This window comes from Diorhabda sublineata, chromosome 8 (assembly GCF_026230105.1).
Source record: "Diorhabda sublineata isolate icDioSubl1.1 chromosome 8, icDioSubl1.1, whole genome shotgun sequence".
NCBI lineage: Eukaryota > Metazoa > Arthropoda > Insecta > Coleoptera > Chrysomelidae > Diorhabda > Diorhabda sublineata.
This window is the reverse complement of record NC_079481.1, coordinates 13939468-13953020: the sequence shown is the minus strand read 5'-3', so window position 1 is coordinate 13953020 and position 13553 is coordinate 13939468. Positions and strand designations below refer to the sequence as shown.

At 32.5% G+C, this 13553-nt stretch overlaps 2 protein-coding genes across 6 annotated transcripts in view; one reads left to right on the top strand and one right to left on the bottom strand.

Annotated features, from left to right (window-relative positions):
- LOC130448455 (general transcription factor IIH subunit 3) overlaps positions 1 to 2783 on the bottom strand; it is a 120970-nt gene extending 118187 nt beyond the window's left edge. The window contains exon 1 of the mRNA XM_056785848.1: positions 2739 to 2783. The gene's annotated coding sequence lies outside the window, so the exon portion shown is untranslated. The remainder of the gene's footprint in view (positions 1 to 2738) is intronic.
- LOC130448445 (kinase D-interacting substrate of 220 kDa B) overlaps positions 1 to 13553 on the top strand; it is an 89164-nt gene that overhangs the window by 10084 nt on the left and 65527 nt on the right. Inside the window, exon 1 of one of the 5 annotated variants that reach the window (XM_056785831.1) lies at positions 9139 to 9437. The exons of the other annotated variants lie outside the window; for them this stretch is intronic. Coding sequence (XP_056641809.1) covers positions 9306 to 9437 — 132 coding nt within the window. The 5' untranslated portion in view covers positions 9139 to 9305. Of the gene's footprint in view, positions 1 to 9138; positions 9438 to 13553 lie in introns of those variants that run through there. 5 annotated transcript variants of the gene reach the window in all.

Sequence of the window (13553 nt, the reverse complement as noted above, 5' to 3'; positions counted from 1 at the left end):
TTACAATTTTATGGACAAAGTTACATACTTTTCTATCACATAATATGAAAATACAAAATAATGATTGATTTCAATAATAGTAATTAGGTTGTATATAATTGTATATCTTGTATATCTTACACAATTGTAAGATATATATCACAGATATATCACAAATTGAATTATACCAGTCTCTAGAGTCTATGGTGAATTGTAGAATTCAGCCGCAGAATGATAAGATGTTTCCAGCAGTAATGCCTTTGTCAAACCTCGAAATTTATCAAAAGTTTTTGCAATTTTTATTTCAGAAGGTAGTTGATTGAATAATTTTTTCGCACTGAAGATAATGGAATTTTTCACCAGATTAGAAGTAGGTATAGTCAAGTAAATGTCTGTCTTCTTTCTTCTAGTAGGGTAGGTATGCATGGGTCTCTCAGTTGGGGTTGTGGAAGTGTTTGCGAAGCAAACAAACAGATTCTAAAATGGAGAGAGCGGGGAGAGTTAAGATTTTGTCTTTTTTAAAATAGAATTCGCAATTCAAACCATAAATATAACTAATTGTAATTTGAAGATAGAATCGAAGAGGTGCAAACTACAAGACTTCTAGAAAGGCAAACCATAATATGCGATTCGAATAACGAGTAGTCAGTTGTTAAAGCAGTACGAGAATCGAGCTGTTCAGACACATATTTAATGGAAAGCAAGTAGAGTCTATATGTACAGACCATTGAAGGCACCGTCAATATGTGGACCAAGAAATTTGATCAAATATGAGTATCGTATTAAGTCATTGTTGAGTTTTAGATGTTTTAAAACTCCTTTATAGGATAAAGTTTTTTCAGTGTTTAAACAGAGATCGTTTGCTTCAAACCATGATTTAATAAAGAGAAGAGAGAAATGCCTTATTGTCAAAAAATTGTTACAATTTGTAGACAAAAGTTTGTAAAAACTAAAAAACAAACAGTCGTGTACAAAATAGAAGGCACTTTCTAGTACATATGCCCTCAAATTATTGCAGATTGCGGGAAAAGATTATATCGATTTGATTTTAATTGGCAAGTGATTGTGCATTTTTTTCGCATTGTAAAATATTGAGCCCTTAACTTCTGAACGTAAAGTAGGTAGATAAAGGTTGTGGATAGCAGTGCAATGATCTTTCTGAAATTGGAGAAGCGTGCTTATGAATCAGGCAAACGGATTCAAAGATGAATAAAGAAGAATCACTTTCAAAGAAGTCCCTGCAGTGAGCGTTGATGGTTTGTCCAAGTAAATATCTAACACCTCAAATTGAGTCGTACCACACGTACTCCAGAAGGGCATATCGCGACTCGATAAAGGCATAATAAACTGTTAAGGAGGTGAATAAGTTCTTTGGAAACTGTTCTCAGCGCAAGAAAGGAGGAACTTAATTTTTTAGATAAGGTGGCAATATGTAACTCCCACTTAAAGGAATTGTCCACAACAAGCACTTGAAATTTCGAGACTGCACTCTGTTGTTTATGAAATTGTGAATAAACTAGGAGAACCACATCCATTTAAATTTAAAGACAATCAGGGTGAGTTTATCTTCATGGCATCCAAATCTAAATAAACGAAAAGCGGAAGGTTTGCCAATGGCATGAGCTAATGGTCGCCCCAATAAACTCGGCTAGCAACCAAATCCGTAGGCAACAACAAATCACTACCATCAATATTAAACTTGAAGACATTCTGGGGTGGAGTGGAACCAATTTAACGCAGCAATGACTGAAGCTTCTGTTTTTACAAAGTTTTTTTACAAAGAAGACTGACATTGCAGCTCAGGATTTGGTCCTGTCCGGACATAAAATGTAACTGCTTCATGATCGGAGAGACCTTAATTAAAGACAGTACAGTCGGTGGATTCTGGATCTTACACGACAGTCTATAGTACTGCAACTAGTTTTAGTTATTCTGGTTGGTGCCGTTATATGCATGGCCATACCAAAAGAATCAAAAATTGACTGAAGACATAGTCGGTTCAGTTGCCGGTTCAACAACATCTTCTGGTGTGCAGTTTAAAGTTTCTTAACCATTACTCTCCATCGCTAATAATAATACTACACTCCTTTTAATTAAACGCAAAACGGATTTTTTTGAACGAATATTAAGAAATAAAAATGTGACAGTTTATCGAAATAACGAATTGATATGAGAAGAAGCGTCACATCCCACTATTTCATTCATAAAACAATTTTAAGTAAATATTTAGAAATAGCACATGTGATTATGTTAGATTGGATTAGGTTATGTTAGGTTGGATTAGATTAGGTTAGGTTTGATTAGATTAGGTTAGGTTCATTATATCAATCGTTAAAAAACTGAAAAATTCATTTCTTCTATTTAATATCATCCTCTTTGTCACTTTATTATTCGAATTTAAGCTATACTTATACCTAAAAAAGGTTTTGTTTTCGATGAAACCCCATGAAATATATCTCCCCCACCTTTAATTATCTAATTCTACCTAATGAAATAGTTTCCAGGTGGTGAAAAATTTTTTGGAACAATTTTTGCCTGGAGCCCCAATTCTAAATAATTACTCAATATTATAATTGCGTTGCACTTTTTTTAACGCAAAAGCGTGAAAAAATGAACCGCTACGATACTTCTTTACACGCTTTTTGACCGATTTAGAAATTACATTCTTTGTGAATGCAAATTAATAAAAAAAATGTGAATATTATAACGGACGTAGAATAAAAAACATTAAAAATACAATGGATTATAGTAGAACTCACCGCTACAATTGATGTAAATATTTATATGTCACTAACATATCAAGCTGTTATTAAAACGTACTGATGTGAAATTTTCTTATCAAATCAACGTAATTATCATCTGTTGTAATATTTCTTATCAGAGCATTAATAATTGCTAGGTAGCAAACATCTTTATTGGTACTAACAGTCTGGTACATGAATTAACTATATCGGTGTGTATAAATTTTGACAGTTCAATAATAATTTTGAAATAACGTTCTAAAATTAACTGGATTCGGGTGAATATTTCATGTTTTTTCTCGTTTCGACGTTGTTTTTATTTTGTTATGATTGAGATTAAAATAAATGTCGCTCTGATTAAGATAAGTATGTTTGGTCGATTTATATACTAAAATATGCAATTATTATAATTTTTTAGTTAATTTATCTTACAAATCAACGCGAATATTATTGCCTTAATTAAATTTACTTGGATCAGCTTCTAACATATTGTTTATTTGAAGTTAAAAGAAGCTTTATACGAGGATTGCTACTGAAGTTTCGAGATGTTTCTTCAATTTGTTCATTTTTTGTGTAGATTATGAACAAAAATATAACAACTTTATTTGATTATTTGGAAAAAAGTTATCAACAATTCTACGTGAGTGCATTTTCATGAACATTTAAAACCCTGAAAATAATATGAGTTTTCATTTTTTTACACAATTTTTATCGTAAATTCACCGTAAAAACGAAGATTTAATAAAAATTCATCGAAATCGAATGATTTTTCGATTTTCTAGAGCCAAAAGTATAAAACTACCTAAACATATATTAAGAATTGGATATGGGTTTACTGTTTTTCATAGTATACTCCATTAAGATCAATACATTTTTACGTGCGTTTGAATCAATTAACCATTCCGATTGAGGTACCTCCAAAAGTGGTAATTTGACCACATTACCTGCTTCTTCAGGTGTAGAAAAACGTTGACCTCGCAATTTCTTTTTGATCTTCGAGTATAAGAAGAAAACGTTGAGTGCCCAACAGGGACTGTATGGCAGATTAACCATCAATTCCATGTTGTGACTGTTCAAAAATGTCGCATTGTCATGGTGGAAATGATTCGTCGTCTGCGATTGGTTTTCTTAATTTCTTGAACACTTCTGGCAAGCAAATGCTGGTGTACCATTCAGAATTGACCATTTTACGTTTCTCTAATGGAACATTGAAGACATGTCTAGTTATTCCGGAAGGTGAGTTGTGCAATTTTGGATTTAGCTCGTTTTGGAAGACCCATAAAAACGACTATGGAAAAATATTAAAGAAAAATGTACATTCTGGCCAGCGTCAAATCGACGGAAAAGTTATCTTCCAACATGACAACGACCCAAACATTTCTCGAAGTAGTATTTGAAAGAATTGGAAAGGATTAATGTACTGAATGAAATGGATTACCTCAATCTCGCGGTCTTGATATCTTCCAATATCAGTTTATCCACTGCATCCATGTTATTCGGAAAACCAGTGAAACACGGTGGATGAAGATGGTGCCTCATCTGTTGCCTGTTGGTTTAATCCACATCGAAAGTCATAAAAAATCCTAGCATGTAAACGACAACAAGATCCGAGTACGTTCACCTTTGAAAATGTCAAACTTCATGATGGCAAAGTGAGATTGACATATTTACATCAGTGTTGCCATATCTCAAAACTTAAATAGCAACCCTTGTATACGAGTATTCTTTATTTTTAGTATTCCCTAGTAACTACAATACAATCTTATCGAAAATTATAAAAACTTTTTTTTGTCCTTATCTTTTTCATCAATATTTATCAAATAAATTCATTTTTTCTTACTGTCAAATCGCCTTGAATATTTTTTGAGCGATTGTAGATATCGAAAAATACATCATTTTAAATGGTATTTCTGTATAAACAACACGTGTGTTTGTGTAGAAAATCGGTTATAACTTTTTAAATAACATTAGTATAAATTACAACCCTATATAATTGTAATAGGGAAGTCAATCTGATTCGAAATATGCAATAAAAAATAGGGGGTTTCGTTTGAAAAAAATGTAACTTTAATATAGCATTCTGTAGATTGTAAATAATGTTGGAATGTGGAGACTAATAATGGCTATAATCCGTCAAATTTTCAAACTGATATCTCAAAAGACAAAGAACTTATCACACTGATCAATCACTCTGTATATTCATGTCAGTGCGTACTTCAACCAGTTTCAAATCTCTTCTTTAATGTATTTTGACAAAATACTTATCATCATCTAACAATTTACTGTAGATTTTAGTTGCCGATTTGCCCAAGTTATCCAAAACGTTTCTAGGGGCTAGATCTGTTTGATACAATGGCCGGTCGACCAATTCAACGTCCATTTTTTGTCTCAAACTATATCAGCGATACGAAGTACGCCCTTATAATTTAAAAATGACCACTCTACATTTACTAGACTTGTCTACCTCGCATCAAAATCTTAGGGGTCTTACCATGTTTGCCAAGCTGTATGACGAAAGATTTTCGGTTATAACCCGAAGAAGCACAAACTAAACGCGCAAAAAATTAGTCGCTTTGAGAATTTGGTAATGTTGCTTGGGATTGTACCGGTTGTCCCAATAATGGCTCTCGGCCATATCTCAGAAACCGTTTATAGTACAGTTTCGGGAAAAAAAATTATAACAAAAGTGACCTCGAGAATAACATGGAAATTATTTACAGAGTTGTAGGTCCATCGCTAGAGGGCGTAATTAAATACCAAAAATTATCGTATTCTTCAAGAAATTCAGCGTATATTTGATTTCACAAGTTTTAGTCTATCTCTTCAAATAAGAGGTGGGGGGAAGCGAGAATTTTATTATGAAAAAACGCCTGTAAGTCCAGTTCTAATTAACCTATTTATGCAAACTTAGTCTTTTTGAAGAAAGTTCCTTTCTACCAATGTGAGAGTTATAATTTCGAAACAACCTAATGAGTAATGTATACGCTAGAGGGCGCTATTTATTTATTTTTTAAATAAATAAATTTTTGTAATAAATAAATAAATTTTAAATAAATAAATAAATTATCCTTGAAAAATGTTAAATGGAAACTTGCAGTTTTAATTGAGGAATATAAAAGTAGACCAAATTAGCAACAGATTAGCGAAAAGCGCATGTCGATATCTTAAGAAATGTGTAAATTTTAAGCATTTTCCTCTAAACATAAATTACTACGGTTTGACTGAACGGATTTTAACATTTTTTGACTCCTCAAAATTGTTTCCTTGTTCTATTAATAATAGTTCTAATTATAATGTCAATATTACTTATGCTGTCACCAGGAAACTGCGTTATGAACTTAAGGTACCTCGCTAGTGACGACCTAAATGGCGTTTCGTATTCTCTCGATCATGTTATCTCTAGTAGTGGGTCTAATTGCACAAACAAGGTCTTTAATCCGGCCCAAGAGATAGAAATCTAAGACGGTTAAGTCAGGTAACCTGGCTGGCTAAAAAAATAGGCCTCCATGTCCTATCCACCTATCAGGGTAAGCATTATCTAAAAATCCTCTTACTTGTCTGGAGAAATGCGCCGGACACCCATCGTGCTGAAACAACATAGACCTGCGAGTTGCTAGTAATATATCTTCTAGAAGAAGTGGTAATTTATCCCTTATAAAATTTAGGTAGCGTTGTCAAAAATAAAAGGTCCAATTATCTGACTGTCTATTATACCATTCACCGATCATCGCCCCTGATACTGAACTTCTTCCATCCAGCGTGGATTATTCTGTGACCAATAGTGCATATTATGCCGGTTAACCGTACCATCACTACTAAATGTAGCTTCGTCTGACCACAAAATAAGTGACAGTAATTGAGGGTCGTCATATACCATATGTAGTAACCAGTTGCAATAATCCAACCTTCTGTCGTAATCACGATCAACCAATTGTTGATGCAGTACTATAAGATATGGATTAAATCTAAAAGAAATCTAATGTCCTATTAAATATCTTTCCGGAATCATAAATAAATTATTAAGTTAACAAATAAACATGCCCACAAATAATATTAGGTGGGTATATTATGTTTGAGAAACATATCTTTTTACATCATAATTTACCTGTGTCCTGTCAAAATACGTTGAACGGTGGGTCTGCTTATTCCCAAGTCTCTATTTATTGCTCTAATACTTAAATGCGGATTAAATTGCACATATGCCAAAACATTTATTTTTGTTTTCCTCTGAACAACCTCTGCCGCGTCTTCTAAATACAGGAAGATTTACATTTCCAGTCGTTCTTAAACGGTGTATGAGTCGACGAAAAACTCTGTTACAGGGATGACGTCTTTGGGGATATTGTATGGCATATACTCTAGCCACAACAGTTGCATTTCTCATACATTCAAAGTAAATGCCTATCATATCAAATGCTTCTTCGTTTGTAAGAATCATCTTAGAACTTTTAAGTAAATTTTATATCGAATATAATGCAAACAAATCGCAATGACACGTAAATGAACAAATTACTAGGTTTATTAATTTGACAAAAGATTTTGTTTTTTTCATGGCCCACTACTTGTTTTTATATATTTCCATTTTAATTTCCATAACGCAGTTTCCCGGTGACAGCATAAGTAATTTTGACATTATAATTAGATCTATTATTAATAGAACAAGGAAAGACAATTTTAAGGAGTCAAAAAAATGTTAAAATCCGTTCAGTCAGTCCGGAGTAATTTATGTTTAAAGGAAAATGCTTAAAATTTACACATTTCTTAGGATATCTCGTAATACGAAAAAGATATCGAAATGCGGTTTTCGTTATTCTGTTGCTTATACGTTACTCATTAGGTTGTTTCGAAAATATAACTCTTACATTGGTAGAAAGGAGCTCTCTTCAAAAAAACTAAGTTTGTATTGATAGGTTAAGTAGAACTGGACTTACAGGCGTTTTCTCATAATAAAGTTCCCGCTTCCCCCTACCTCTTATTTGAAGAGATAGACTCAAACTTGTAAAATCAAATATACGCTGAATTTCTTGAAGAATACGATAATCATAGTTTAAATGCATCTTAATTAGGCAAAATTTGTAAATTATTCAGTTAATAATTTTTGGTATTTAATTACGCCTTCTAGCGGTGGACCTACAACTCTGTAAATAATTTCCAGGTTTTTATCGAGGTCACTTTTGCTATAATTTTTTTTTTCCTGAAGCTCTACTATAAACGGTTCCCGAGATATGGCCGAGAACCATTCTTATTGGGACGCCCAGTACATTTTCTCCCAATTGACGTAGGAATTAACCTAATAATGGAGATTTTATATTATGAAACTAACAGGGTGTTTCAAAAAAAAGGTGACTCCCTATCTAACAGGTAGAAAACTGGAAATTAATTGCTTAGTAAAAGTTTTTCGTCACGCTATCCATTTTCAAGTTGGAGAAGATTGAAGAAAAAAATTCACACATTTTCCTCGCTTTGTCGCAATCACTGGCAACCTTGTAATTCAATTTCATACGAATAGTAAGTCGGCTATATTTTTCGATTGCTTCAAGCCCTCTATTTTAATTGAACATAATTTCTTTGTCCAAAAAACACCAATATAACCATAATTTTAATGCAAATAACACAATATTTGTCCTCAGAATCAATATGGCGGCTGGTTATCCCAAAGTGACCTCTATATTGTTTCATTTTGTAAAGAGAATTAAATGTTTCGAGCCTTTTTTTTCGATTGAACATAATTTATTTGGCCAAAAAACTCCAAAATAACCATAATTTCAATATAAATAACACAATATTTGGTCCCCGAGTCAATAGGGCTGCTGGTTGTGACGTCATCCCAAAGTAACTTCTATATTGTTTCATGTTGTATAGAGAATTGATTGTTTCGAGCCCTTTTTTTGATGATGAACATGATTTCTTTGGCCATAAAACATAAAAATCACCATAATTTTAATAGAAGTAACACAATATTTGTCTCCCGAATCAATATGGCGGCGGGTTGGAGTAAACTCCATTACAGATTTCTAAAATAGAGACATGATCACCTCTTTTTTAAAAACATCCTGTATACATAAAATCCATTGGAAATTGATGCCTTTGGGATTGTGTGATATTATATTTTTATTCAGCGTTAGAAAATATACCAATAGCGACATCTCTCTCATTTTTAATCACATTTGTAGTACAAAATTTGGAATCAGTCCCCTCAATTAACATCGCGCATTATGGTTGGTTCACCCTTTATATTCGAAAATCGGTGATAGGAATTTAACAAAAAGTTTCGTTAAATATAGTTTTCAACAATTTATGTCGTAGAACTTTTTGAAATGTTTGTTGTTTATATTTATTATTTACAACATTAACGAAAGCGGGGACTAAACCCATATAACCTAACCTAACCAATATCTGTTTATAGTTATTCAAACAGAAAATATTGAACTGTTAAAATTAAAAAAACGAGATATCTCAATCAAATTAAGTACTTGGAATACCTTTTTTTTTATTGTCTTATCAGTATTTCAAGGTTTTTCCGTCGAAACTTATTGTACTGATTGTATTAGTGGAGGTTTTTGATATGGGATTTGAACTAGAAAAATGTCACATAAAAGTAATCCTATAAACCTTGTGCATAGTGTATCGTATAGGCGAGTGCCTACGAAGTGGAAGGAGCTCAAAGGCAGATTAAGATCGAGCAGTTTCAATGATGGAGTTAACCTTAAAAAAGAGGTAGGTTATTATTGATTGCAAAACAATAATAAATCATTTTTTCATTATATTTCACCTTCAACGATTCCTCATATTAAATGGAAAATTTCCGTATTGAATTTTCTATTCATATTGATGACTAATTCATGACTAATTTAAAATACGGTTTTATATATACAGATTGTAGCGATTACTTCAAATGATTCGTACGAGTTTTTATTTGTTATATACTATGTCCCCGACTAGGTGAAATATCTCATAAAAATAAAAAAATAACGATTCAAATTTGCATTTTTAGAGTCCACCCCTGTTTGTTTAAAGACTAATTTAAGTATTTGGAAATGCTGCGAAATTAATTTAATGCATTTTGCAGTGTGGCTGCGGTGTAAATAAGTGAGAAAAGATTTATACAACAATGCGAATTTTTTTGTATCTGTTTTTACGTCATGTTAACATATTCACATTTTAAAAACCTCTATCAGTACAGTGAACCAAGCAAATCACCTCGCAATTTTAAATACCTTCATGGATTAGTTTGAAATTTTGACAGAAGCTCAAAAATGATATAAATAACAAACCTGATTTGTCGTCAATGTATGCTTCTATCCCAGGGGTGAATGCCACCCTTACTCAGAGGTGGACATTTAAAATTTCAAAATAATCGGGAATCGATAGAGAATTGAATTCTATGAAGAAAATGTGGAATGAAGTTTTTTATTTAACTCAATAGTTTACAAGTTATTCGCGATTGAAAATTTAAAATGTTTTTCAACATTTTCTGGAAAAAATTATTCTTATCAAAATTGAAGCTTATGAAAAAACAAAGAAATTAGTCAGTTTAAATTAAATTTTTTAAATAATATTCAGCAACGTATGAATCACTGAAAGCCAATTTTCTCTTTTTCGTAAATTTATGCAGAGGTTTGAGTTCAAATAACGGAAAAACGATCAATTTTTGATAAAAAATTGTGATTAACATTTTTAAAGTAATTTTTCAGATCAAAGTAAGTTAAGTAACTCGAAGTTGAAAAAAAAATGTCTGTAAATTTGACACCATGTGCGGCAAAATTAAAATTAATCGTAGCCCATGTAAAAGTATCCTTGTTTAAGCCCTAACAACACGTTCCAAAAGTTTGAATGGTTTGGACACCTATATTTTGAAAAAAGTTGTTTAATGTGAAATTTTTTTTAGATTTAAAAAAAACGTTTTTCTTTACTTAACTACATTGTAAAAAAAGAATCATTTCACATGTTTGAACATAATGAGCCCTATAACTGCTTCCATTTAGTAATTTGCAATTTTTTCCATTCTGAGAGGTGGTTTTTGGTGTTTGCATTTTTAAAAATATTGAAGGTCAAATTTCTTATATTTGAAGAAAAAAAAATTATCCTATTAGGATGCAAAATAAAAAAAATTATGTTTTTTAAAACATTTTTTCAATAATCTTTGTATAAGGGGTTGTTTTTAAGCGAAGGTAAGCTGTAAAATATCAAAATATTAAAGTCATGATACAAAACAATTATTATATTTGAACATAACTATAGTCCATTACCACTTTAATTCATTAGTTTTCAATTTATTGGAGTAAGGGGTGATTTTCACCCCTTAAAAATAAAAAGCATACTATGCGACCATGTCAGGTGTGAACTTAATTCTAAATTTTCAAGAAGATCGATGGAGGTCTTCAAAATTGCGAGGTTTCGGTCGATTTTAAGCTTGAATGGCTGTACTATATTGATATAGAATAAAAAAAATATGATAAAAACTATAGAGGATGTGATAAGCGAGATTTGAGTAGATGAAACGAACTGGACATACCATCATGAACCTTATAAAGACACATCCTCATTGACTGGAAAACCAAAAGGAACATTGGTAGACATAAGTTGAGACTATCGGACCAATCGAATCTGCAATCTGTTGTTTATAAATTTGCATATAAACTAAGAGTGCCACATCCATTCAAATTTGAGAAAAGACAATCAGACTGAGTTTAGCTTCAAGGCATCCAAATCTAAATAAACGAAAAGCGGAAGGCTTGTCAATGGCATGAGCTAATGGTCGCCCTAATAAACTCGGCTAGCAACCAAATCCGTACAGGGTGTCTAACCATAGGGAAATAGCGGGAAAAAAGCGGGAATTTTTTGGCAGCGGGAAAAGACGGGAAAACAACGGGATTTTTTTTCGAGATCGGGAATTTTCGGAGAAATGCACAGAAAGTTGTAGTTTCAATACATAATTTGCTTCCTGCTAGCAAAATTGATATAGGATTTTCAACTAAGAGCGCATTGAAGAATGCTAAAATCAAGCCCTCTGGTGAATTATTGACTAAATTCATGATTGATTGTAAGAATTGTTTCGTTAAAATTATTAAAAAAATTCAAGAACGATCACCTCTATTGTATAAACTTACAAAGTACATAACTTGTGTGAATCCAAATTTAATCGCACATCAATCCAACGTAGCTCTACAGCGACTTGACTCTTGCTTGGCTGTTCTGGTCGACACGAACAAGTTGATTTCTGGCTCGACGGCTGACAAAATAAAAAAAAGAGTATCGAGATATTCTACAATTTTCTAACACCATTCAATCCATGAAGATATATAATCGAAGTGTAAAAAGGCTTGATAAATTTTGGATAGAATTGATAGAAGATTCCGGTTTGACCTGCCCGAACTAATTTTCTAGAAATAATTTTCATTTTATCTCATGGAAATGCAGCAGTTGAGCGCGGATTTTCCGTAAACAAAGTGGCAATCGTTGTAAATCAGGCGGAAAACAGTCTAGTTGCCTTGCGCATCATTTATGATGCAGTTACTGCGGCAGGGGGCATCAAACACGTATCTATCACATCTAAAATGATGTTGAACGTGCGAATGGCGCATAGTAGATATGTGGAGTTCTATCAGAATAAAAAAAATGAAGATGCACAAAAACAAAAGGAGTCTAATGAAAGAAAAAGAAAAGCAGAAGAAGTTAAAGAATTGAAAGCAAAACGAAAGAACTTGTTAGAACAAACATCAGCTTTAAATGACCAAATCAAAAATTTAGAAAAGAATAAATAAATGAACCTATTGTGATTCGCTATTAATATAAGTAGTCATTAATTCAATAATATATTTCATTTATATTTTGTTATGTGTAACTAATATGTATCATTCTTTATGAAAAAACAGTAAAAAAGCGATAATTATTTTTTTTTGTATTGAATGCTATTGTTTATTGAATATTACTAAAAATTGGTTTACTAATATCGGGAAAATTAGAAAAAGTTGTCGGGAAAAAGCGGGAAAACTGCGGGAATTGAGATGCACGTCAGGTCTAGACACCCTGTCCGTAGGCAACAACAAATTACTACCATCAATATTAATCTTGGAGATATTCTGGAGTGGAATGGAACCAATCTGGTTGAATTCAACGCAGCAATTACTCAGACTGCTGCTTTTACAAAGCAGGCTGGCACTGCAGCTCAGGATTAGGTCTGGTCCGGACATAAAATATCACTAGCACCGGGTATTGAGTTTGGAAGCATAGTCACACAAAACCTTGGAGCCCTTTTTAGAACTAAAAAGCTATATATTCCGCCAAAGTTACATTTGGAACTCTGCCTCAGAATGTTCGACTCAAGACAGAGAGTAATTCGACTTATATACGATCCAGAATTGACCGGAAACTTGGACAGCTTAGAGCATAGAAGAAAAATCTTTGACCTCAGCCTGTTTTACCGATACTACCACGGCAGATGCTGTCTAACATAATCTTGGTCGATATCCTATGCTGATCAGTTATGTTTTAACCTTTGAACGGACCTAAATGTTGAAAATGATAGGACCTGTCTTCATAGATGATGTCGAGCACTTTATTGAATGTATAGAGTGAGAGACTTGAAGGAATTTTAAGACGTTAATTTAAAAAGAATATGAAAGGAGGTGTATTGAAATGTGGTCTCAGGATGGACGGAAATGTATGCAAAAAAATAAAACAAACAGTGGTAAGGCAAGAGCACTTCCATTAATCATTTTGTGCTACTACTAGGACTAAGACTGAGACCCATCAATTTTTATTTATATGTTGAGTCGATAGAAAGTTGTATGCATACGAATACATCGAATAAAATTTTAATGCAAATAATTT